This window comes from Triticum urartu, chromosome 2A, assembly GCF_056163025.1.
Source record: "Triticum urartu cultivar PI428250 chromosome 2A, HENAU_Tu73, whole genome shotgun sequence".
Taxonomy (NCBI): Eukaryota; Viridiplantae; Streptophyta; class Magnoliopsida; order Poales; family Poaceae; genus Triticum; species Triticum urartu.
Window position 1 is genome coordinate 683,950,646 of NC_141874.1, and position 27,285 is coordinate 683,977,930.

Consider the following 27,285-nt stretch of genomic DNA (forward strand, 5'->3'; position numbering starts at 1 on the left):
TGGCGAATGCACTTCGATGGCTCCAAGATGCGCACCGGCTTGGGAGCCGGCGTCGTCCTCACCTCTCCTAAAGGCGACAAGCTCAAATATGCACTGCAAATCCATTTTGCCGCCTCCAACAACATTGCCAAGTATGAGGCGCTCATTCACGGGCTCTGGCTTGCCAAAGAACTTGGCATCCGCCGGATCTTGTGTTATGGCGACTCGGATTTAGTGGTCCAGCAGTCATCTGGCGACTGGGACGCGAAAGACGCAAACATGGCGAGCTACCGTTTCCTTGTGTAGCAACTCAGCGGGTATTTCGAAGGGTGCGAGTTCCTCCATGTTCCAAGAAACGACAATGACCAAGCAAACGCCTTGGCACGAATCGGCTCTACCCGCCAAGCGATACCATCTAGCGTCGCCCTTCAACGCCTCCTCAAGCCGTCTATCAAGCCTTCACCAGAATCAGACTCCATTTTTGTGTCGGCTCCTCCCGAAGACGGCGGATCCGACTCCAGAGCTCCGGCAGACGGAACGGGGACTTTGGTGGATGACTCCAAAGCCGCCACAGTCGAGCCCGGCCCGGGGACTGCGGTGGCGGACTCAAAGATTCCAGAACTCGGCCCAAGGACCGCGCCAGTCAGCCTGGGGACTTCATCAACCCAGCAAGCGGCTGTTGACTCCAACCCGCCGCCTCCCAGCCTAGCCGCCCTCGTCCAAGTCGCAGTTCTAGTAGTCGAAGAAATAGCAGCACCCTCATGGGCCCAGCCCATCCTCAAATTCCTGGTGAACAAAGAGCTACCAACTGATGAGACCTCAGCTCGGCAAGTACAACACCGGGCGGCAGCCTATACCATAGTCAACAGAGAGCTGGTCAGGCGCAGCGTCACTGGTGTCTACCAGCGCTGCGTAGAGCCAGAGCAAGGCCAGTCGATTCTCAAAGACATCCATCAAGGTGAATGCGGCCACCATGCGGCTTCAAGAGCACTCGTCGCCAAAGCCTTTTGGCACGGTTTCTTCTGGCCGACTGCCTTGGAAGAGGCCAAGGAGTTGGTCCAAAAATGCAAAGGGTGCCAGAAGTTCAGCTCCAAGCGGCACCAGCCGGCTTCTGCGCTCAAGACCATCCCCATTGCCTGGCCTTTCGCAGTTTGGGGTCTAGACATGGTGGGACCATTCAAGACAGCACGAGGTGGTTTAACTCACCTAGTTGTCGCAGTGGACAAGTTCACCAAGTGGGTGGAAGCGAAGCCAATTAAGAAACTGAATGGTCCGACTGCCGTGACCTTCATCACCGATATCACAATTCGGTACGGCATACCACACAGCATCATCACCGACAACGGAACAAATTTTGCCAAAGGCGCCTTGGCCCGTTTCTGCGCAACACAGGGCATCCGACTGGACCTAGCGTCCGTTGCCCATCCGCAGTCAAACGGCCAAGTGGAGCGAGCAAACGGCCTCATCCTGTCCGTCATCAAGCCTCGGTTGATCGAGCCTCTGGAGCGCTCGGCTGGCTGCTGGCTCGACGAGCTGCCAGCCGTCCTCTGGAGTCTGCGCACGACTCCAAACAAGTCAACCGGCTTCACGCCCTTCTTCCTCGTCTACGGTGCCGAAGCCGTCATCCCAACAGACATAGAGTTTGACTCCCCACGAGTCACCATGTACACCGAGGAGGAAGCAGAAGAAGCACGACAAGACGGCGTCGATCTGCTGGAAGAGGGCCGGCTGTTGGCACTCAGCCGGTCCAGCATCTACCAGCAGAGCCTGCGCCGATACCACAACAGGAAGGTCAGGCCAAGATCTTTCCAAGAAGGCGACCTTGTGCTCCGGCTGATCCAGTGAACAGCCGGTCAACACAAGCTGTTGGCGCCTTGGGAAGGCCCTTTCATCATCAGCAAAGTACTGGGCAACGATTCCTACTACCTGATCGACGCTCAGAAGCCCCGAGCACGCAAGAGGGACGACTCCGGCAAGGAGACAGAGCGGCCATGGAATGCAAATCTCCTCCGAAGATTTTACAGTTGATGCAGTATGTACCACGCTACCTTTTGTATTAAAGCACCAAGACTTCGGGCCCCCCGAGACGAGCTCGGGGACTGCCCTCTTTTGTCTGTATGATAAAAATTATGCCTACAAGTATGTTACTCTTCGTCATGCCGTTTGGCACCGGGCTCGACAAGTCGACCCAGGGACTTGCCGCCTTGCACTATGAAATGCTTCCTGCAGTCGGATAAGTAGTGTGTAAACGCCTAAACCATCTCCTGTCAGAAGCCGCAGCTCGCAGAGCGACTGTACAGTGGGCAACAGTAAGGTAGAATGGGCACTCGCATGAAAAAATGGCTAAGCACTCAAAGCATAAAACATAGCTCAAGATGGCCTCCAGCCTTTCTCGCAAACCGACTCTCAGATAGTCGAACTGCCGACTCCTATCCAACTTGCTCAAAAAAAAAATCTCTTGAAATCGGCTAAGTACTTGCTTTCCCAAAGTAGCCTAGCACTTGATCCAGCAACAGTCCGCAGAGCGGCTGTCTGATTGGCAAGGTAGGCAACTAAGAGAAAGCGGCAAAGGAAAAAAGCCAAAAGAACAATGAGCAAGAAAAGATAGATATATATATTTACATAACATAGGCCCTTGGCCGAATTGTCGAGTAGAGGTTCAAAATACACCCCGCGGGTGGAATTGTGCGAATTAACAAGTTCTTCAAAGACTACTGAAGCAGATAAAATAAAAGATACAGCGGCAGCTCAGGAGGCAGCAGACGGATTCGGAGGGTCGGAGGAGGCGCCAGCATCAGGCGTCGGGGCAGCCGGCCGGCTAGTCTCGGCTTGATCACCTCCGGCGGCAATCGACTCGGTCGCACGCGGCTCGTTGCTGGAGGCGCGGTCGGGATGAGGCTGGCCTTCTACTCCGCCTTCTGGTGCCTCCGCCTCGCCCCCATCCTCCGCCTCGTCCTCCTCCTCGAAGCTGGAGCCAATCACCTCCACCGAGTCTTCGTCGTAGTCTGGGTTCATCCCAAACCACTCCGGCGGTACCTCCTCGCCATCTTCAGACTGCTCGGGGACGAAGATGCTGGTGTCGGTTGTTGGAAATATGCCCTAGAGGCAATAATAAATTGCTTATTATTATATTTCATTGTTCACGATAATCGTTTATTATCCATGCTAGAATTGTATTCATAGGAAACTCAGATACATGTGTGGATACATAGACAACACCATGTCCCTAGTAAGCCTCTAGTTGACTAGCTCGTTGATCAATAGATGGTTACGGTTTCCTGACCATGGACATTGGATGTCGTTGATAACGGGATCACATCATTAGGAGAATGATGTGATGGACAAGACCCAATCCTAAGCCTAGCACAAAGATCGTGTAGTTCGTATGCTAAAGCTTTTCTAATGTCAAGTATCATTTCCTTAGACCATGAGATTGTGCAACTCCCGGATACCGTAGGAGTGCTTTGGGTATGCCAAACGTCACAACGTAACTGGGTGGCTATAAAGGTTCACTACAGGTATCTCCGAAAGTGTCTGTTGGGTTGGCACGAATCGAGACTGGGATTTGTCACTCCGTGTAAACGGAGAGGTATCTCTGGGCCCACTCGGTAGGACATCATCATAATGTGCACAATGTGATCAAGGACTTGATCACGGGATGATGTGTTACGGAACGAGTAAAGAGACTTGCCGGTAACAAGATTGAACAAGGTATCGGGATACCGACGATCGAATCTCGGGCAAGTATCGTACCGCTAGACAAAGGGAATTGCATACGGGATTGATCGAATCCTCGACATCGTGGTTCATCCGATGAGATCATCGTGGAACATGTGGGAGCCAACATGGGTATCTAGATCCCGCTGTTGGTTATTGGCCGGAGAGTTGTCTCGGCCATGTCTGCATGACTCCCGAACCCGTAGGGTCTACACACTTAAGGTTCGATGACGCTAGGGATATAGGGAAAGTATGTACGTGGTTACCGAATGTTGTTCGGAGTCCCGGATGAGATCCCGGACGTCACGAGGAGTTACGGAATGGTCCGGAGGTAAAGATTAATATATAGGAAGTATGGTTTTGGCCACCGGAAGTGTTTCGGGCATCACCGATAGTGTACCGGGACCACCGGAGGGGTCCGGGGGTCCACCGGGTGGGGCCACCAGCCCCGGAGGCCTACATGGGCCAATAGTGGGAAGGGACCAGCCCCTAGGTGGGCTGGGGCGCCTCCCACCAAGGCCCAAGGCGCCTCCAAGAGGGGAGGGGGGCAAACCCTAGGGCAGATGGGCCCTAAGGCCCACCCCAGGTGCGCCTCCCCCTCTCCCCCTTGTGGCCGCCACCCAGATGGGATCTGGGGGCTGCCGCCACCCGTAGGGAGGGAACCCTAGGTGGGGGCGCAGCTCCTCCCCTTCCCCTATATATACTTGAGGTATTGGAGGCTGCAAGACACACGAGATCCTCTCCCTCTTGGCGCAGCCCTGCCTCTCTTCCTCCTCGTCTCTTGTAGTGCTTGGCGAAGCCCTGCTGGAGTCCCACGCTCCTCCACCACCACCACGCCATCGTGCTGCTGCTGGATGGAGTCCTCCCCATCCTCTCCTTCTCCCCTTGCTGGATCAAGGCGTAGGAGACGTCACCGGGCTGTACGTGTGTTGAACACGGAGGTGCCATCCGTTCGGCACTAGGATCATCGGTGATTTGGATCACGACGAGTACGACTCCATCAACCCCGTTCACTTGAACGCTTCCGCTTAGCGATCTACAAGGGTATGTAGATGCACTCTCCTTCCCCTCGTTGCTAGATTACTCCATAGATTGATCTTGGTGATGCGTAGAAAATTTTGAATTTCTACTACGTTCCCCAACAGTGGCATCATGAGCTAGGTCTATGCGTAGTTTCTATGCACGAGTAGAACACAAAGCAGTTGTGGGCGTTGATTTTGTCAATTTACTTGCCGTTACTAGTCTTATCTTGATTCGGCGGCATCGTGGGATGAAGCGGCCCGGACCGACATTACACGTACTCTTACATGAGACTGGTTCCACCGACTGACATGCACTAGTTGCATAAGGTGGCTAGCGGGTGTCTGTCTCTCCCACTTTAGTCGGATCGGATTTGATGAAAAGGGTCCTTATGAAGGGTAAATAGAAATTGGCATATCACGTTGTGGTTTTGGCGTAGGTAAGAAACGTTCTTGCTAGAAACCTATAGCAGCCACGTAAAAACTTGCAACAACAATTAGAGGACGTCTAACTTGTTTTTGCAGCATATGCCTTGTGATGTGATATGGCCAAAAGGATGTGATGTATGAGATTTATCATGTTCTGGTAATAGGAATCACGACTTGCATGTCGATGAGTATGACAACCGGCAGGAGCCATAGGAGTTGTCTTAATTTATTTATGACCTGCGTGTCAACTTAAACGTCATGTAATTACTTTACTTTATTGCTAAAGCGTTAGCCATAGTAGTAGAAGTAATAGATGACGAGACAACTTCAAGAAGACACGATGATGGAGATCATGATGATGGAGATCATGGTGTCATGCCGGTGACAATGATGATCATGGAGCCCCGAAGATGGAGATCAAAAGGAGCAAAATGATATTGGCCATATCATGTCACTATTTGATTGCATGTGATGTTTATCATGTTTTACATCTTATTTTCTTAGAACGACGGTAGCTTAAATAAGATGATCCCTCTCTAAAATTTCAAGAAAATTGTTTCCCCTAACTGTGCACCGTTGCGAAGGTTCGTTGTTTCGAAGCACCACGTGATGATCGGGTGTGATAGATTTTAACGTTCGAATACAACGGGTGTTGACGAGCCTAGCATGTACAGACATGGCCTCGGGACACATGCGAAACACTTAGGTTGAGTTGACGAGCCTAGCATGTACAGACATGGCCTTGGAACATGGAAGACCGAAAGGTCGAGCATGAGTCGTATAGAAGATACGATCAACATGAAGATGTTCACCGATGTTGACTAGTCTATCTCACATGATGATCGGACACGGCCTAGTTGACTCGGATCATGTTTCACTTAGATGACTAGAGGGATGTCTATCTGAGTGGGAGTTCATTAAATGAACTCAATTATCATGAACATAGTCTAAATTGTCTTTGCAAATATGTTGTAGATAAATAGCTCACGTTGTAGCCCCTTGTTTCAATACGTTCCTAGAGAAAGATTAAGTTGAAAGATATTGTAAGCAATGATGCGGACTAGGTCCGTAGTCCGAGGAGTGTCCTCACTGCTACACATAAGGCTTACGTCTTTGATGCACCGCTCGATGTGCAAACCCCTACAACGTCGCCTGTGAATGTTGTGAACACCTGACAGACACATCCTGATGACTACTTGATAGTTTAGTGCACCATACTTTACGGCTTAGAATCGGGATACCAATGACGTTTTGAACGCCATAGAATATATGAGATGTTCCAAGAGCTGAAATTGGGATTTCAGGCTCATGCCCGTGTTGAGAGGTGTGAGACCTCTGACAAGTTCTTTTGCCAACAAGATGGAGGAGAATAGCTCAGCTAGTGAGCATGTGCTCAGAATGTCTGGGTACTATAATCACTTAAATCAAGTGGGAGTTAAACTTCCAGATAAGATAGTGATTGATAGAGTTCTCTAGCCACTATCACTAAGCTACTAGATCTTCTTGATGAACTATGACATGCAAGGGATGGAGTTGATCCCGGAGCTGTTCGCGGTGCTTAAGACCGCAAAAGGTAGAAATCAAGAAGGAGCATCAAGTGTTGATGGTTTAATAAGACCACTGGTTTCAAGAAGGGCAAGGGCTAGAAGGGAAACTTCATGGATGGCAAACCAGTTGCCGCTCCAGTAAAGGAACCCAAGGTTGAACCCAAACCCGAGACTAAGTGCTTCTATTGTAAAGGGGACAGTCACTGGTAGCGGAATTACCCCAAATGCATGGTAGATAAGAAGGCTAGCAACTTCAACAAAGTATATACGTGTTATTAATGTGTACCTCGCTAGTACTCCTAGTAGCACCTGGGTATTGGATACCGGTTCAGTTGCTATTGCTGGTGACTTGAAGCAAAAGCTACGGACTAAACGGAGACTGGCTAAGGGCAAGGTGACGATGTGTGTTGGAAGTGTTTCCAAAGTTGATGAGATCACCATCGCACGCTCCATCTGCCTTCGGGATTAGTATTGAACCTAGATAAATGTTATCAGGTGTCTACGTTGAGCATGAATATGATTAGATCATGTTCATTGCAATACGGTCATTCATTTAAGTTAGAGAATAATGGTTATTCTGTTTACATGAATGATACCTTTCATGGTCATGCACCCTATGTGAATGGTTCATTGAATCTCGGTCGTGGTAATACACATGTTCACGCCAAAAGATGTAGAGTTAATAATGATAGTACCACTTTCTTGTGGCACTGCCGCTTAGGTCATATTGGCGTAAGATGCATGAAGAAACTCCATGTCGATGGATGTTTGGAGTCACTTGATTTTGAATCGCTTGACACATGCGAGCCATGCCTCATGGGCAGGATGACTAAGACCCCGTTTTCAGGTACAATGAAACGGGCAAGTGACTTGTTGGAAATCATACATGCTGATGCGTGTGATCCAATGAGAATTGAAACATGCGGTGGATATCGCTATTTTCTCATCTTCACTAATGATTTGAGTAGATATAGGTATATTTACTTAATGAAGTACAAGTCTGAAACGTTTGAAAAGTTCAAGCGATTTCAGAGTGCAGTTAAGAATCATCATAACAAGAAGATCAAATTCCTACGATCTAATCAATGAGAATATCTGAGTTATGAGTTTGGCAAACACTTAAGACATTGTGGAATTGTTTCACAGTTAAAGCCACCTGGAACACCACTGGGTTATGGTGTGTCCGGACGTCGTAATCGAACCTTATGAGATATGGTGCGATCTATGATGTCTCTTATCAATCTACCATTTTCATTTTGAGGTTATGCGTTAGAGACAGCTGCATTCACTTTAGATAGGACACCATCTAAGTCCGTTGAGACGGCGTCGTATGAACATTGGTTTGGCAAGAAACCAAAGTTGTCGTTTCTTAATGTTTGGGGCTGCGATGCTTAAGGTTTCAGCCGGAGAAGCTCGAACCCAAAGCGGACAAACACATATTCATAGGATACCCAAAGGTGACAGTAGGGTATACCTTCTATCTCAGATCCGAGGGCAAATTGTTTGTTGCAAAGAACGGGTCCTTTCTCGAGAAGGAGTTTCTCTCGAAAGAATTGAGTGGGAGGAAGATAGAACTTGATGAGGTTGTCGAACCTTTATTTCAACCAGAGAATGATGCAACACAGAAAGATGTTTTCTGTGGCACCTACGTCTGTTGAATAGGAAGTTAATGATAGTGATCATGAAGCTTCGGATCAAGTTGCTATCGAACCTTGTAGGTCGACAAGGATATGTACTACTCCTGAGTGGTACGGTAATCCTGCCTTAGATATCATGTTGTTAGACAACAATGAACCTACGAGTTATGGAGAAGCGATGGTGGCCCGTATTTCGACAAATGGTTAGAAGCCATGAAATCCGAGATAGGATCCATATATCAGAACAAAGTATGGACTTTGGTGGACTTGACCGATGATCGGCAAGCCATTGAGATAAATGGGTCTTTAAGAAGAAGACGGACGTGGGCGGTAATGTTACCGTCTATGAAGCTCGACTTGTGGGAAAGAGTCTTTTCACAAGTTCAAGGAGTTGACTACGATGAGAATTTCTCACCCGTAGCGATGCTTAAGTCCGTCGGAATCATGTTAGCATTAGCTGTATTTTTCGATGATGAAATCTTACAGATGGATGTCAAAACAAGTTTTCTTACTAGTTTTCGTAAGAAAAGTTGTATGTGATACAATAAAAGGTTTTGTCGATCCTAAGGATGCTAAAAGGTATGCTGGCTCCAGCAATCCTTCTATGGACTAGAGCAAGCATCTCGGAATCGGAATATATGTTTTGATGGAGTGATCAAAGCTTTTAGGTTTATACAATGTTTGCTAGAAACTTGTATTTAGAAGAAAGTGAGTGGGAGCACTACAACATTTCTGATAAGTATATGTGGATGACATATTGTTGATCTGAAATAATGTAGAATTTCTGGAAAGCATAAACGGTTGTTTGTAGAGTGTTTTTCAAAGGAAGACCTGGATAAAGCTGCTTACATATTGGGCATCAAGATCTATAGAGATAGATCAAGACGCCTGATGGTACTTTCAAAGAACGCACACCTTGACATGTTTTTGAAGGAGTTCAAAATAGATTAGTCAAAGAAGGGGTTCTTACCTGAGTTGTAAGGTGTGAAGTTGAGTAAGACTCAAAGCTTGACCACGGCAGAAGAAAGAGGAAGGACGAAGGTCGTCCCCTATGCTCTTGTCATAGGCTCTATACGGTATGCCATGCTGAGTACCGCACCTGATGTGTGCCTTGCCACATGTCTGGCAAGAGGGTACAAAGGTGATCTAGGACTGGATCACCAGATAGTGGTCAAAAAAATTTATCCTTAGAGGAATAAGGAAATGTTTCTCGGTTATGGAGGTGATAAAGAGTTCGACGTAAAGAGTTATGTCGATGCAAGCTTAACACCTATCCGGATAACTCTGAGTAGAGATACCGGATACGTATAATGGAGCAATAATTTGGAATAGCTCCAAGTGGAACGTGGTAGCAGCATCTACGATATAAAGTTTTGCGAAATACATAGGGATCTGAATATGGCAAGACCCGTTGACTATAACCTCTCTCACAAGCATAACATGATCAAACCCAGAACTCTTTGAGTGTATATCACATAGTGATGTGAACTAGATCACTGAGTCTAGTAGACTCTTGGATGTTGGTCACATGGCGATGTGACCTGTGAGTGTTAATCACATGGCGATGTGAACTAGATTATTGACTCTAGTGCAAGTGGGAGACTGTTGGAAATATGCCCTAGAGGCAATAATAAATTGCTTATTATTATATTTCATTGTTCATGATAATCATTTATTATCCATGCTAGAATTGTATTGATAGGAAACTCAGATACATGTGTGGATACATAGACAACACCATGTCCCTAGTAAGCCTCTAGTTGACTAGCTCGTTGATCAATAGATGGTTACGGTTTCCTGACCATGGACATTGGATGTCGTTGATAATGGGATCACATCATTAGGAGAATGATGTGATGGACAAGACCCAATCCTAAGCCTAGCACAAAGATCGTGTAGTTCGTATGCTAAAGCTTTTCTAATGTCAAGTATCATTTCCTTAGACCATGAGATTGTGCAACTCCCGGATACCGTAGGAGTGCTTTGGGTGTGCCAAACGTCACAACGTAACTGGGTGGCTATAAAGGTTCACTACAGGTATCTCCGAAAGTGTCTATTGGGTTGGCACGAATCGAGACTGGGATTTGTCACTCCGTGTAAACGGAGAGGTATCTCTGGGCCCACTCGGTAGGACATCATCATAATGTGCACAATGTGATCAAGGACTTGATCACGGGATGATGTGTTACGGAACGAGTAAAGAGACTTGCCGGTAACGATATTGAACAAGGTATCGGGATACCGACGATCGAATCTCGGGCAAGTATCGTACCGCTAGACAAAGGGAATTGCATACGGGATTGATCGAATCCTCGACATCATGGTTCATCCGATGAGATCATCGTGGAACATGTGGGAGCCAACATGGGTATCCAGATCCCGCTGTTGGTTATTGGCCGGAGAGTTGTCTCGGCCATGTCTGCATGACTCCCGAACCCGTAGGGTCTACACACTTAAGGTTCGATGACGCTAGGGATATAGGGAAAGTATGTACGCGGTTACCGAATGTTGTTTGGAGTCCCGGATGAGATCCCGGACGTCACGAGGAGTTACGGAATGGTCCGGAGGTAAATATTAATATATAGGAACTATGGTTTTGGCCACCGGAAGTGTTCCGGGCATCACCGGTAGTGTACCGGGACCACCGGAGGGGTCCGGGGGTCCACCAGGTGGGGCCACCAGCCCCGGAGGCCTACATGGGCCAATAGTGGGAAGGGACCAGCCCCTAGGTGGGCTGGGGTGCCTCCCACCAAGGCCCAAGGCGCCTCCAAGAGGGGAGGGGGGCAAACCCTAGGGCAGATGGGCCCTAAGGCCCACCCCAGGTGCGCCTCCCCCTCTCCACCTTGTGGCCGCCACCCAGATGGGATCTGGGGGCTGCCGCCACCCCTAGGGAGGGAACCCTAGGTGGGGGCGCAGCCCCTCCCCTTCCCCTATATATACTTGAGGTATTGGAGGCTGCAAGACACACGAGATCCTCTCCCTCTTGGCGCAGCCCTACCTATCTTCCTCCTCGTCTCTCGTAGTGCTTGGCGAAGCCCTGCTGGAGTCCCGCGCTCCTCCACCACCACCACGCCGTCGTGCTGCTGCTGGATGGAGTCTTCCCCAACCTCTCCTTCTCCCATTGCTGGATCAAGGCGTAGGAGACGTCACCGGGCTGTACGTGTGTTGAACACGGAGGTGCCGTCCATTCGGCACTAGGATCATCGGTGATTTGGATCACGACGAGTACGACTCCATCAACCCCGTTCACTTGAACGCTTCCGCTTAGTGATCTACAAGGGTATGTATATGCACTCTCCTTCCCCTCGTTGCTAGATTACTCCATAGATTGATCTTGGTGATGCGTAGAAAATTTTGAATTTCTACTACGTTCCCCAACATCGATGTACTCGGCGATCGCCGCAGCACGTTTAACGAGGGCATCTTCCGCAGCCGCCAGCTCCGGCTGGGCCTCCGACCGAAGCGTGGCCAACCGGTCTAGATCCAACCCCGGGTACCACGCCTTGACGAACTCCAAGGCCCGGCGCGCTCCAGCCTGGGCCGAAGAGCCCTTCCAGGCCTCAAGACGACCAGCCGCGACCTCCAGCCAGTTGGCCGTCAGGCTGGGGGTGCGCGGAGCCTGCATGTCTGGCCAAAGGGCGGCAATCGCCTGGGCACCGACGCGCTGGAGCCGGCGCAGCATCCGGTGAGCCGGTCGGAGGCGAGCCTCGATGCTCAGGATGTGCTCGTCAAGAGTTCGGGGGGCATCGGCGGCGATCTCTGCGCCCTCCGCCCTCCGACCTTCACGGTCAGCCTCGATGGCTTGGATGGCGGCCTGCGACTGCCCAGGGAAGAAGTCTAGACAGACACGAAGAAACGAAGAAGCAAGTCAAAACCAGGAGTCAGCACGATCTAAGTCGGAAGCTCGAAGAAAGAAAATAAAGAGGCTCACCATCAACGATGTCTTCAATCTCATGGAAGCCGGAGGACAGCAGCGCCTCCTTGTCAGACCAGGAGGAGCGCTCGCTCGCGAACTCGGCCAAGAGGGCGGTTTCCGTCTCCTCCGCCTCCCTCTGCGACTTCACAAGCAGCTCCTTCTGCTCTGCCAACTGAGTGGCCGGTAGATCGCGCTCTGTGGCGAGCTTGCTGCACTCCTCCCCTTTGGCGCGCAGGGCGGAGTTGGCTTCGCTGAGCTGCTGTTGAAGAGCAGCGTTGGCTCCTGAAGGAAAGGAAGAAAGACAACAGTCGTCAATAAAGTGGGTCGCCGGGGAGATCCGACCTGGCTGCTCAGCAGCCGGCCCAAATCTCGGGGACTACAGCCCGCAGGTGCGCTAGCGCGCCCCCGCAGAGAAAAAAAAGGGGGACTTACTCCGGCTCTCCGCCAAGTCGGCGGTCCGCTTGCCCAGCTTTTCAACGTTACGGTTGAAGGCAGTGACGCGGAGGTTGTGGTAATCCTGTGACAAGCATTTCAGACAAAGTTAGTACCCAGAAGTTCATCAATTGAAGTTTCGGGCCGCCTGCTCAGCAGTCGGCCCGAAACTCGGGGACTACACCCAGTGGGTGCGCTGGCGCGCCCCCATACAGAGGAGCAAGAAAACAAAGACCAAAGGAAAAAAAACATACCCGGACGGCTGCCCGCGACGCTAGGAACGCCTTGGTGCAACTCTGGAGAGCATCGCCCTCAGCACGGAGCTTCGCCTGGACGTCCAGGAGCGCCCGGTTCAGCGGCCCTGTGCCGCCTCCTCGCACCCACCCAACAGGTGCGGCGCTCATCGCTTCGGCGTCTGGGGCCGCCGAGCTGGCGGTGCCGGCTTCCAGGGGGCGGGGTGCCGAAGTCGCCTTCTCCAGACGACGGCGCGTTGGCGAGCCGACTTGGAGGAGTAGCCTCGTTACGGCCTCGTCTTCGGTCGGCGGCACCAGAGGGTCCGCTGGCCATACATGCTCCAGATCCTAGCTAGACTTATCTTCAAAGGGGCAGGCCACTCAGGGTCAACCCACATAGCTGCATTTAGGCCTTCCTATTTGTTAAAAAAAATAGTTCACTGCCAATATTCAGTTCTCTGCTAAAATTCATATAACTTTTAGCACTGAACTTGTAGAATTACTAAACTAAAAAGATGCAACAAATCTTCTTCAAGAGCAACACTCGCTTAAAAATATTCAGTTAATTGAATTTTTAACATTGAAAACTGAACTTTTAACACTGAATGGAATTCAATTTACTGCAAAGATTCAATTAACTTTCAACACTGGACAAAATACAATTTATTGCAAAAACTAGCAAGATGCCCGTGCATTGCATGGAACATCAAGATGCATTTTTTTTTACAAAACACCTGTTGTGATTGACCCATGCAGGAGTAATCCCATGTATAAAAACTAATGATATCTCAAGAATTTTATCGGAAAAATGGTATCTCGAGAATTTCATCAAAAAAATTATATCTCAAGAAAGATGAGAGATAAGGTGAGGAGGAGTGGGGCGTGGTTGTGACTGATGGTCGGACTGGGCAGAGGCATTGGGATGGACGGCGCCGGCAGCGGCCACCATGCCAGATTGTTCCAGAGACTTCCTTTTTTAATTGCTCAACAATGAGTTCGTGGGAGATAAGGATGAACGAGGCAAGGCCTTATCTGTAAATATGAAGAGCGGTGCGGGTATCTTTTGTAAAATTGTCATAGTTTGTTTTCTATCCGTCAGATATAGATCGGACGGTCTATATTACAAGATGGCAGGCACACCATCATCACCAACTCGGTTTTTTATAAGAGTAGAGATACATTTAACTGCAAAAGTTCGGTTAACTTTTAGCACTCAAGATCACAAAAGTTCACTGCAAGTTCTTCAACTAGCTGCAAATTCAGTTAACTGTCATTTAACTGCACAACTGACCAATTCTTCTATAGAAGCACAAAAAAGCACATGGTAATGCTAAATCATTTAGCTACTCACCTTCTATGCATAAGCTAGGAATCCCCTCCCGCTATCCAGTGATTCAAAGGCCACTAGTTTCTCATAGACGGCTCCATGCTCACATCTAGCAGCTAGATCTGTACCTAGGCCTCTCCTTTCAGCGCATAAGATGGTGGCAGGTTGCTAAAACGAAAGGAAATCAGCTTCAATGCTCACTAAAATTCCCTATTTCCCAACAAAACCCTAACCCTAGCTGCCCGAGATAGAGAACTAAACCTGGCTGGTGACGGAATCACCGTCGGATGAGCTGGTGGACAGATCGTCCCAGGAAACCATGGTGATGAGCCGCAGATGAGCTGGTGGCAGCGAATGGCGATGAGTTTCTACCTCCAATGGCATCGAGAAGGAGGAACACAGAAAGGGAAAGGGGGGAGCAGGGGGCGTACGTGAATGAAGGAAATCAGACGAAATTAATTCAGATAGGTCGTCCTGCGGGTTAATTAGTGAAAATGACAAGGGGGTGTCTATAAAATGTGCGGCAACCACTGGCTCGGGCCAACTGGTGCCACTTGTCTCGCTGTGATTGGCTTTGGACTGAATTGCCACATTGTGAGCAAGTTATAGGATGGTGGAGTTAGCATTTGCAAGTTCTGTGACTAAATTATCACATTGTGTGCAAGTTCTAGGACCTCTTATGCTTTTACGTCTACACAAGATTGCCACACTTGTGGATTCTCTGCCTTGGGGAAGCAAAGGCAGTGAGGAATAGTGCCTCTACCTTAGTTGGAGAGCCGTTGGATCAAAAGAAAGCATCCAGATCAGACGAAGTACTGTAGCATGCAAACTATTCACGTGGTCCTGTTTAGATCACTGTTTAACGGTACTGTTCAGGTCCTATTGGATCAGATCTGGGCGGCCCATTATTAATCCAACGACTGAAAGACTAGGAAAGTTAGAGGCATTGTTCCTCTGTGTGTTCGCTTCACCATGGCAGAGAGTCCACAGCCGATTGCCACGCCATCCTTGCCCATCATCGGCACCGACCATCTTTGTAGTAGCAGTAGCTATGCACCTATAGGCTCTTTCTGAGGAGCAATGCTACATCAACGAACTTTTACAGGCGTTTTATGGGGTGAGGATTACTTGGCAATCTGTGATTGGATCAAGAGGGAGGGAAGGGCCCCACCCCGACCTAAAACGAGGGGAGGGGCAAGTTTAGTTGGTTGGGAGTGTCCGTTGATTCTCCGTATAAGCCTGTCGATGTAGCATTTATTTTTTGCTTTCTGAGTGTTAGATTAGTTGAGTTCAAGTCTACTTTTTCTTGACAATCAATACCATGATATATTATAGTAGCAAACTGTACATGGTAGAGATACATGAGCTGACTTCAGAGATTACAAAATAAAGTCTAAAAGAAACGAGCAAATCTTCGAGATCTTCAAACTCTTCTTTCTTCCATGACACAAGCTTGTATTTTCTGAAGGCAGCCATATGAACATAACAACAGTATCAAACCATAGACTTGTAAATACTAATGAGGGTTCTCCCATTGTTTTAATTTGAGCCGCAATGCCAAGGATGCGATGCACGCACGCCACCACTAAAGTAATCAACCAATATCAGCAAGAGTACCACCAGTATTTCAGGGACAAAAACCGAAACAACCAGGCTGACATTGCTGAGAGCTGAGAGTATGAATCACCATTGTCGAGGACGTAGGAGTTGGGACAGATACTGCGAGGATCCTCCTCGCGGCGACCATGAGAAAAAAAAATCGAAAACCAATCAGGTGAAGCAAGATTTGAAGGACCATACCTAGATAAATTTAATCTTCCAACACCACCATTGACGCCGGGAAAAAGATTTCGTCATCGAACGAAGGAACGAAGAAGACGACTACCAAAACCCCAAATCAATCTAATGAAAACATTACTATTATTAAGAACTCCACACATAGACCGGGTTTCCCAGCCCTCCTGACATCGGTAAGGCCGACAGGAGGAGGGGGAACCGATCTATGGTGAAGGCGGAGATGGTGGCGCCGGCTAGGTCTTTTTCAGTAGGAGGTGGCGGCGACAAGAAAGCGTCTCCACAGTTCAAAGCCTACTTTTAATAACCCAACATTATGTTCGGCCCCTCCTGTTTTGTGTCTACCCTTGTCTATTCTGCATTGTAATCCTGTTTAATCAAACTTAATTATCTCATGGCTGTTTAGAACATGGTCTCACGCGTGTGTTAAAATATCGGTTTCGCCAACCTAGCTACGTACATGCCCCCTCAAGTCAAGTCAAGTCAAGTCAAGTCCTCCTCCACGTGACGAGAGTCAGACACACACTCCACCATTAACGACCGCTGTCCAACTCTTGCCTAGAATGAAATTCTTACGAACTTACCGCGAAGTATCCCCACATCATCGCTCAAGCAAATGGCCGTAGCAGTATTGCAAGCTACTCGTACTTATTAGAGCCTCCGAGGTCGTCTCCGAACTACGTAGTAATTCCTCGCTCTAGTTCTGATCTCCGTACTGTAGATTCATCACGGGTTGCCCAGATCGGGAGATACTTCGTTCGATTTGTCCGCCCATTCGTCCCCTAGCGGCCATCCGAGACTGCAAGCTGAGCTGAGCCACCCGGCCGGCAATGGCGGAATCCGCGGTGGCCTCGGTGGTGCGAGCGTTCGGCACGCTGGCCGCCAAGGAGGCCGCCTTCCTCCGCGGCGTTAACGCCGACGCCGACCTCCTCAGGGCCGAGCTCCGCCGCATGCAGTGCTTCCTCCGCGACGCCGACGCCAAGCGCCGCGCCGGGGGGCGCGACAGCGAGCGCCTCAAGAACTGGGTCGTGGACGTGCGCGATGCGGCGTACGACGCGGGGAACGCGCTCGAGGAGGCCGACTTCCTCGCGCGCCACCGCCACATGCGGCGCGGGTTCTTGGGCGCCCTACCATGGCTCGCCAATCTCGCCGCGCTTCACACGTTCGGCGTGAAGATTAGGCGCGTCCGGGCCAGGATCCGTCAGATCTCCGACAGCGCCGTGGCCTACGGGATCACGGACCTCGGGGAGGCCAGCGCCTTGGCTGATGTCGAGGAGCAAGAGGTGACGCCTTATGACCTCAGCTGGAACAGTGCAGATAGTGATTTTTTTTGTTGGGTTCCACGAGGAGAGGGATGCTATATTCAAGGAGTTGTTGGATCCTGAGATTTCGCCGATTTGCGTCGTCTCCATAGTTGGGATGGCTGGATCGGGCAAGTCCACCCTCGCAAGGAAAGTTTACAACGACCCACGGGTTAAACAACACTTCCATTCCTCGTGTTGGATTTCAGTGTCCGAGAATTACAGGTTTCTTGATCTGATCAAGGATATTGCTAGGAGTGTCCTGGGCATTACAAGGGAAAATGTAGTTACTGCAGAGCAGTGATGGTGGGGCAATCAGTGGTGGCAAGTGGAAGCAAATGACCAGTGAAAAATTGGAAAGTATGGGCGAGGAAGATGTCAAGGAACTTCTGAGCGATTTCCTGGCTCAAAGAAAATTTCTTGTAGTATTGGATGATGTTTGGAAGAGTAGTTCTTACGATAAGATAAGTAAGATCCTCAGTGTCTTGCCGGATGTGAACAATGGTAGTAGGATCGTTTTGACCACCCGAGATATGGATGTCGCAAGGCATGTCAACAGGAGAAGCAGCATTCATGAGAAGAAGCTTTTGGATGAGAAGGAGAGCTGGGAGTTGCTTGAGAAGTGGTCCTTTCCGGAGTACCGAGATGTAAGCAGTGCTGATCGATCACGGTTGATGGAGATAGGGAAGAAATTGGCAGTGAAATGCAAAGGGTTGCCGCTTGCTCTTGTGGTCTTGGGAGGTTATCTTTCTAGGAACTTGGACTATGACATTTGGTCAGGATTGGTTGGTAATCTAGACTGGGAAGCTCGCAGGAATGATGAGCCATTCTGGAAGATCATAGATAGAAGTTACAATGACCTCCCAAACCATCAATTGAAATCATGCTTTCTTTATCTAGCCTCCTTTCCAGAAGACTATGTCATCCGTGTAGCAAGACTTTGCAAATTGTTGATTGCTGAAGGACTTATTCCACATCGGCAGAATCGGACAATGGAAGATACAGCCAGAGAGTACATAAAGGAGTTGGTACAGAGGTGTATGCTCCAAGCCGTTGAAAGGAGCAAGTGGCATGGCTCGATAAAGAGTGTGGTTCTCCATGACGTGATTCGTGAATGGGCTATTGCAGAGGCAAGGAGGGAGGGGCTGTTCAACATATGGAGCAATCCGACAGATTGCGATCAGGCACTCTCTGATTCAGTAACGGCTTACCGAGTTGCTCTCCATAACTTTGCTGGACGTACTGAGATTAATGTGGCCATGCCCAAGTTGCGGACCTTGTTGGTGTTTTTCAAGTTACCGGCAGTATCTGTACTGTGCAGGCTGAAATTTCTCAGAGTGCTTGATCTTCACGGCCTAACAGGTATCAAGTTATTACCATCTGGCGTTGGCATCTTGATACATCTAAGATATTTTGGATTGAAAAAATGTGGATACAGATCGGTTGGCGTTCCTTCCTCAGCTAGCGATCTCTTAAACTTGCAAACCTTTGATGCAAGAGGGTCCAGAATAAGATCACTGCCACGGTTCTTTTGGGATATTCCAACCATGAGGCACCTGTATCTTGGTGAGGTCAGGCGCTGGGTTCCTCCGGAGGTTGGATGGCTTGGCTCGTTGCAGAGTTTCTACTTTTGTGAAAAAACACAGATGCGTGCTGTGAGCGGGCATATGACAGTCAAGGAACGACGATTGGCTGAAAATGGAAACAAACACATTGCTCGCAGAAACGTGAAAAAATGGGCAGCCTTATTCAGAGCTTTGGAGGGAATGGAGCAGCTCGTGTTCTTACACTTGGAGAGTTGGAGAACACAAAGGCGCACAAAATGGCTAGGGCGGGTCTTCTCGACACAACTCTTCGACAGCATTTCGCGCCATAGGCATCTTCAAGTGCTAGAGCTCGCCGGAGACTGGCTGTGCGGGGTTGGCCAGCTAAGCAAGCTCCCTCATTGCCTCAAGAAGCTCAAGCTGATAGCGTCTGAAGAACTGAGTAAAGACCCGATGCCTGTGCTGGGCATCCATCCGAATCTGGTGGTGCTTGTCTTGGAGAGCGCTTTCAAAGGGAACAGCATGATATGCCATGCAGGAGGATTTCCTAGACTGCGCCACCTGACGTTTGAACACGTCGGGCGTCTCGAGTCTTGGAATGTCGAAGCTGGGGCATTTCCTTCACTAACCCATCTGAATCTTAGTGTATCGAGCTTCCCCGTCGTTCCTCCTCTTGGTCTGTTTCATGTGACTTCGCTGCAGACGTTGCTGTTGAAACAGCACCCTATGGACGAGAGCAGTATTTGCTTAAGTACTGTTGGCAAACTAGAGGAGAGGGGGTGCGAGGTCATCATCAAACGGTTGGGTTAATCATGCCAAACTATCCTTGTCAAAGTACTGGGTTAGGGAACTTCAGTGTACTCTTTTCTTTTCCTCCCATGATGACTCCTTTGATTCCTTTGCAAAAGATCAGCTAGTTTGTAATGGTCTCATCCTTTCTTACCGGGCTTCCTGGTCTCATCTTTGTTGACCCAGCATTTGGATAACTTAACCTTGTTTTATTTTCACTCATTTTGTAATGTTAGACCTACTACCTGGCAGTGGCACACAAGATTTTCAGATCTTTGTTATGAAATGCAAGTGTACGGCATTCCATACTTCTTTCAGTAGTGCAGCAGCATAGCCAAATATCGTTCTTGCTTGTGTCTTGCGATTCCAGATGTGCAGCAAATACATGGATGCATAGTTGTTGCTCTGGCTTAGCTGCCCGAGAAACATCTGTTACATGCTTTCTCCCAAGTCCCAATGGCATGTTTTGTCTGTGCAGCTGATGTGCAGTAGAAACAATTGTGTTCAGTGAATGTTGTTGTAAGTACTGAAGCATGAACAGATTTACATAGAAGCTCTCTATTTATCATTATTCTGTATCCGGTTTGCTTTATTTTGATTTTTGATTTTTTTGGAGGGATTTGACATAGAAGTGTTGGCCGTTATTCTTTTATGTCCCACTAGGCGTAATGAATTGAAGTGTTGCTGTTAACATGATCATTGAACCACTGAAGTGAAGATCAGTTTGGGGCTCTGGGCACCCAAAGAACCTCTGAGATGTAAGAGCATCTCCGCCCGTTGCCCTCCTAGGAGGCGCTAAAAATCGCCGCCTGGGGCGTACCGGCGTTAAACCGCGTGCTGGGGGCGTGATGCTCCTCAGTCGCCGCGCCCATGTTTTTTTTTGAAAAACAAAATCCGGCACAAACAAGGCGCAAATTTAACCAAACTTCGGAGAGTTCATAACATATTTAAAATATTTTACAAAAGAAGAAAAAATCACTACTAGACCCGCCGTCGCCCTCGCCTATCCTTGCCGCCCGCCGCCTTTGAAGCTTTACATGCCGAGGAGCCTGTAGAACTTTGTGTAGTCGCCGCGGCTGCCGTCCCTGCTGCTCCCCTGCCCAAGGTCGCCGACGCGCGGCGGGTTGGACGGACCGGGGGCGTCCTCGTCCTCGTCGCTGTCGAGGATCACCACGCCGTTCTCGCCCTCGCGCCCACGCTGGCGGGCGGCTATCTCCTCCAGGCTCGGCCCTGCCGGACCATCTCGTCGCGGAGGTAGTCGTCCCGCGCCCACTTTAGGGCATCCTCGTCGGAGAAGCCGCGCCAGACTATGGCTTCGTACTCCGCGGGGAGGCCGGGCTCCACCTTCGGCCTGACGAGCCGGGCGGAGGTGGGGGAGGGCTCGGCGATGCGGACGTCGGAGCTGCGGGTGCGCTGGTTGATCGGCGTGTCCTGGGGCTCCAGCTTGACGGGGAGGAGGGAGGGAGAGCCGGACGAGCGGCCGGACGAGGAGGAGGACGCCGGGTCCATGCGTCTCGGCGTCCACGAGCTCCCACACCGGCGGGAGAAGGAGGGGGGAGCGGGGTACTCCAGCCTGGGCGTGTTGCCGCCCTCTATGTACTCGAGGACGGCCTCCAGCGTGTGGCCAGGCTCGCCCCACCTTTGGCGGCGGCCGTCGGAGTTGAGCCTTCCGGAGGGCACGACACCGTTGGTGGCCTTGAGCTGCTCGGTGTGGCGGCGACGGAAGTACTACTCCCACAACGGGCTGTCGGGGACGTACCTCGGCCCTTCCCTCGCCGCCTGCGGCAGAGAGGCACGGATACGGGCGATCTCCGCACGACGCGCCGCCCCGGTGGGCGGCGGTGGCACCGGGACCCCGCCGGCGCTGATCCTCCACACCCCGGGCACCCGCATGTCCGGCGGGATGGGGTACTCGGCCTCATAGAGAAGCCGAGCTTCGTTCTCATGAAGGTGGCGGTGGCCGAAGCCGTTCGCCGCCGCGCCGTCGCCTGGAAAGCGCTCGGCCATTGGGTGAACTGGAAACGGCGAGCGAGAAGAGAGGGAGGAACGAGGGCGTCGAGGAACGGGGGCGTCAGCGGTGGAGAGTTTGTGCGTCACCGGTGCGGGAGGGGTCGGCTTATATAGGCGGCGCCCGCGTGGCCGTCGTGTGTACGCGTGGCGGGCGAAGGACGCGCGTCGTCCCGTCTTCACTGCGCCGCCCGTGAGGTATCAATGGAGGAGGCTGACCGGCGCGGCAGCTTTGGCATTGATTCCGCCGCGGGAACTGAGGCGATGAGAACGACGAAGCGACAAGAAGAGCCGAGTCGCTGCCAAGGAGGGCCCGCCGATTTTCGCGCGAAAAATGATTCGGCTGGCGCCCCCAAGCGCCCCCAGCGTGCCTGGTTCGGGCTGGATCCGCCGGCGTCAATTTCAGCTTGAGCAGGCGAAAAAATGGTCGTTAAAAGCGTGACTGGGCCGATTTTTCAGCACCGGCGGCCGAAAAATCACCTGGGGACCTTGTTGGGGACGCGGTTGAAGATGCTCTACAAATGGGTGCCTTGATTTGACACTGTTGCAACTAATGCGAAAGACTCGTAAACAACATTACTTGCAGTTTTCGTCAAGCAGAGTAGGAGACCCTAGCTGTGGATTGGTGCGATACTAATTGTATCTTGACGTGATCCAGGCGACACATGTGTCTACTCCCTCTACACCAAAATGTAAGACTTATCACAAATTGTGCCAAGGGAGGGCACAAAGGGAGGCTAAAGGACTCTGGCAAGCATGCATCCCGCTGAAGATTAAAGTATTTCTTTGGCAGATGTTCCGTGATCAACTTCCTACATCTATTAACATAGCTAAACAGAACGGTCCGGCGACGGGTCCGTGCGCGTTATGTGGGAACCCTGAGACCGCAAACCATGTCTTCTTTCTATGCCCACTTGCTAGGTTCGCCTGGAGCGTTGTGTGCAAGGCGGCGGGCGTCCGCTGGGACCCGCGTTCCTCCTCCGAACTTGTAGGGCTACTTGATTCGGTCCAGGGATAGAACAAGCGTGTGCTGTGGATTAGTATAGGGGCGCTGTTATGGTCCTTATGGCTCACTCGCAATAAACTTACCATTGAGGCTGAGGGCATTCTTCCGTCGCACCCAGCTAATATCATATACAAATGATCTATTCTCATGCAACAGTGGAGTCCATTGGCGAAGCGGAAGGACTTTGAGATCGTGAAGCACGCGCAAGAACGAATTCACCAAGTGTGTGTGACGGCTAGGGAGCCGGCGATGCCTGCCTAGGGTGGGAGTGCCCTTTTGTTTTGCGAGCCTGCGTTCTCAGATGCTTAGGCCTTGGCCTTGTAACTTGCTCACTGCCCTGCTTTGAACCCTCTAGACTCTCTTGATGCCGGTGCGCCTAGGGCTTTTGGTTTGTGAAATGTTTCAATCGGTTGCTACTCTGCCTGTTGTGTGGGCTTTATTAATTTAAAGCCGGACGCTTCTAACTTCTTCATTCTAAAAGGAATGTAAGATTTTTTGCAGTTCAAATATTTTGGTCCAGACGTAATACTTTCTAAGGAACATTATATACAGTATGTCATGTGACATGAATCAATAAGATATTATGGATAATGATCTCAGTTAGCAAATGTATTTACAGATTTGGGCTCGTGATTGAAAAAGTTGTGCTTCTTGCTAGGACACTAGAAAATTCTTCTGGTAGTAACAGCGTGCGAAATTCCTCATGCATATACCACATCCAAAAGGCAACAAGAAATATCCTGAATTCCGCTGGTGCCAGTTTCTCTGGTCCGGGTCCGGTTTTCAAATTATGATCCTGATGCTGGTGTGTCGGAAAGGGTACAATCAGAGAAAACTGTGTCAGCATGAAGATGCACGGAAAAGCCGACGGGATTCAGATGTCTACTTTGGTGCAGAGAACTTTGTCTCTTCCAAATTAACCGTGTGAACTAGATTGCATTTTGTGATAAATCATGTACTACAACTTTCTCCCGCGATGGAACTCCAGGACGAGTTACATGCAATGCTTCCCGCCCAGGACGAGTTACATGCAATGCAAGCAACTCTCCCCAGCCTTTCCCCCCCTGCATGCATGCGAAATTAACGTGTCCACATTTGCTCCTCCAGAAGCAATAGCATTATCCATTTCACCACTGTTGCAGAAATCCATCCACGCTTCTCAAAAGGGAGAACTAAAAATCTCTCTTTGCAAAAGTTTCATGTAGCTAGTTTGACGAGAAGAAAACATTTTCTGTTAAACTATCAATATCAACGAAATGGTTTTTTTAAAGGATCGCAATAACTGGTGATCGTTCCTCTTCTAGGGACAAGTATGAACGATCCCTCCCTGCGAGACCGAGAGCGTGCGATAGGGTGCGAGGCCGAGCCGTGACCGGTTCAACAGCCGTGAGTGATTAACACTGGCTATGGCTAGCCGTACTTCGCGCGTAGGTCGCTGGATAGCAACCTAATGCGTACCCTCCTGCGAACCAGTCCTCTTTATAGGCCAGCCCATTTTTGGTTTTCTTCCCACATATTAAAGGAAGGTCCTACTTCCCTGATCAGTTGTTTTTTTTCTTTTTTCTTTTGTTTTTCCTTCTGGTTCATTCTTATTTTTTATTTTCTAATTTCATAAACATTTTTTCATCCATGAAAAATTTTGAATTTGCGAACATTTTTGTAAATCATGAACAATTTTTTAATCACGAAACATTTTTTCAAATTCATAATTTATTTGCAAATTTTATTTAGAAAAATTGCAAAATATTTTGTAATTCATGATTTTTTTTTTCAAATTTGTGAAAAAAAATTTATTTGCAAATGTTTGCGAACACTTTTGAATTCATGAACCTTTTTTTAAATTCATGAATATTTTTAGAATTTGTGAACATATTTTTGAATACATGAACATTGATTGAATCCACAACCATTCAATAAAATTCATGAACATTTTCCCAAATACACATATATTTTTCAAATTTGAGAATATTTTCTAAACCCGCAAATATTTTTCCAAATTCACACACATTTTTTATTTTTTAAACATTTTCAAAATTAATGAACATCTTTTGAACTTGTGAGCATATTTTCAAATTCACGAATATTTTTTAGAGTCTGCGAACATTTTTGGAAATTCATGAACAGTTTTTGAGTTCATATTGTTTTTGAAATTTTTGAACATATCATTGAAATTGCAAAGATTTTTTTAAAATCTCGATCATTTTTTGAATTCATGTTTTTAATATTATTCTGCAAAAAAAATGAATTTTGGAACATTTTTTGAATTCATGATTTTTCTTAAAATTTCTGCAGTGGCCGGCCTTTTAGAGGTTTTAGAACAGGAAACAGAGCTCTAGCCTATGTAGCAATAGCACACGCCAGCAAGTGAATAAAACGACAAAATGGGTCGGCCCTCTACGAGCCGACCTGCGCTTTTGGTCGCTATGCATCGACCTGTGTGCTAAATAGGGGGTCCCGTCAATGCTGATCGATCCTGGAGACGACAACGTGAAGGCGTACTCCACGCTGTAGGCTCCTTCTTCAGCACTGAAATGTGCCAGCAATGCCATCAATTCTTTGGGTTGCTACTAGGATTGCCTTATGCCGTAGGTCGTACTTGGGCATTTGGTTTTGGTTGGATCACGCCTTTTCGGCAATGTAAGGGTCATGGTGGTGTTGCGGTAGTGCTTTCTTCGGCAATGTATATGGGCCGTGCCGTCTTCGCCCTTCGGTGCTAAATAGAAAGATCACAAGTCAGAACCGCCCTAAGGAAAGACTAAACATGACCGGCCGAAACATAAGGAAAATGCCCTAAGCCAAAACGGGAAAGAAATTTGGTGGATTGATCGCAGCGTGCCGCGGCTCCAGGAACCTTCCAAGCCATGTTAATACGGCATGCAATCTCGTGTGATCTCCTATACTATAGAAAGAGGAGACGCCATGCCTTGTGTGCTCGGCGATTCCCCGACCGCGATCTCCACCCCTCCCTCGCTTTCCACTCCACGCATAGGTCGATCGATCGACATGCCTCGCACGAAGCAGGTAATGAAGCTGGTCGACAACGGCAAGAAGCGGGATCTGACGTACAGGACCCGCCTGGGCAGCCTCGTCAAAAAGGTCTCGGAGCTCTCCACGCTCTGCGGCATCGACGTCTTCCTCCTCTGCGTCAAGCCCGGCCCGGCCGGCGGCGAGGTCACGGCCTGGCCGGAGGACCGCGACGCCCTGCGGGAGCTGGTCGCGCGCTTCCGCGGGACTCCCCCGGAGAGGGTCAAGGAGAACCTCAACGCCGCCACCTACCTCCAGGGCGAGCTGGCCAAGGGCCAGCGCAAGCTGGTCAAGGCCAGGCACTGCCGGCTGGACGGCGTGCTCACGCAGTGGGACCGCCACCTCGACGACCTCTCCGTCCACGACCTCAACGAGCTGTACCGGACGCTGGGCGAGACGCTGCAGAGGGCGCAGCGCCGGATCGCCGAGCTCGGCGTGACGTCGTCCGCGCTCGCGGTGGTGACCGCGCCCGAGCAGCAGCATGGCCCGGCGTTCCCTGGCAACGCCTTCGACTTCGGCTTCGGCTGCTTGTCCTCGGGCGCCACCTCCTCCGTGGCCCTACCCCTACTAGGAGCGCAGGACTACCACTACCTTCCCCGAGACATCCCGCCGCCGCCGCCGCTCTCTGTCCAGCCGCCCTACCTCGGCTTCCACATGCTGCCGTCGGGCATCGCCTTTGGGTCCCCGCTGCCGCTGCCCCTTCAGATGTCGGCGCCGTCGGGTTTCAGCTTTACCAGCGCAGCAGGCATGAGCATGACGATGGACCGCCTGCATTACGACGCCAACGCCGTCGTCAATGGGGGCACGGCGGCAACCGGTGCGGCGTTTTATGATGATTTTGGCAGCAGGCAGGGGCAGGGTTTTGGTACTGGTGCGGCATACCACCACCAGGATCTACTTGGGTATGGCTGCTTTGACGCCGGCTACGATGTTGAGCCCCGGGCTGCTGCCGGGGTTTGGCCGCTGGCTACTCCGAATAATAATCAAGTGGTGGACGCTGCCGCCTACCAGCTGCAGAATGATCCATCTGCGTTATGGTCGGAGAATGGCGCCGGTCACCTTGCCCTGCAGGGCGGACAAGAAGAGCGGGGTCGGCTGCGGCGGTTTCACGGGAGGGTGTAGCGTCAGCCTGAACATGCATGCATGCATGATGTGTTCAAGGTTATTTTGTGTCTATCCACAAGACTACACAGTTAGATAATGTTAGTAAAATGTTTTTCTTTGTTGCACCAGAGTACTAGTATAATCAGATATTAGTCTCTTTAAAGCATGCATGCAGTCATTAAATATTATTTAATAGAGATAGATGCCTTTCTTATCAGCGTATGCGTGCTCTTATTAGCATAACCTATCCTGAATACATGCCCTTAGTTAATTAGCATAACCTATATAGGTTGCTGCATTATATGAAAATTTTGAACTTGGTATAATATCTAATAACAGGATGCAAATATTGTTTTTTTTTGTAAACTTTAGTTTATAAAAGTTTTGAGTTCCTACTTGATATGTACAGAAAAGTCTCAAGACACAAATATCCACCTTCTATGCAAGTGTGATCACATACAAGTCTGCTTAGGTTATGTT

The 27,285-nt window shown here is 49.7% G+C and overlaps 1 protein-coding gene and 1 pseudogene across 1 annotated transcript; both read left to right on the forward strand.

The window, feature by feature from the left end:
- The first annotated feature begins 16,604 nt into the window (after positions 1–16,604).
- Positions 16,605–19,752, forward strand: LOC125534077 (disease resistance protein RPP13-like; annotated as a pseudogene).
- Positions 19,753–25,546: 5,794 nt separating this feature from the next.
- LOC147986713 (uncharacterized) lies at positions 25,547–27,224 on the forward strand. Its single transcript, XM_087540128.1, has one exon. The coding sequence runs from the start codon at positions 25,552–25,554 to the stop codon at positions 26,821–26,823; it is 1,272 nt and encodes a 423-aa protein (XP_087396254.1). The 5' UTR covers positions 25,547–25,551; the 3' UTR covers positions 26,824–27,224.
- Positions 27,225–27,285: the final 61 nt, after the last annotated feature.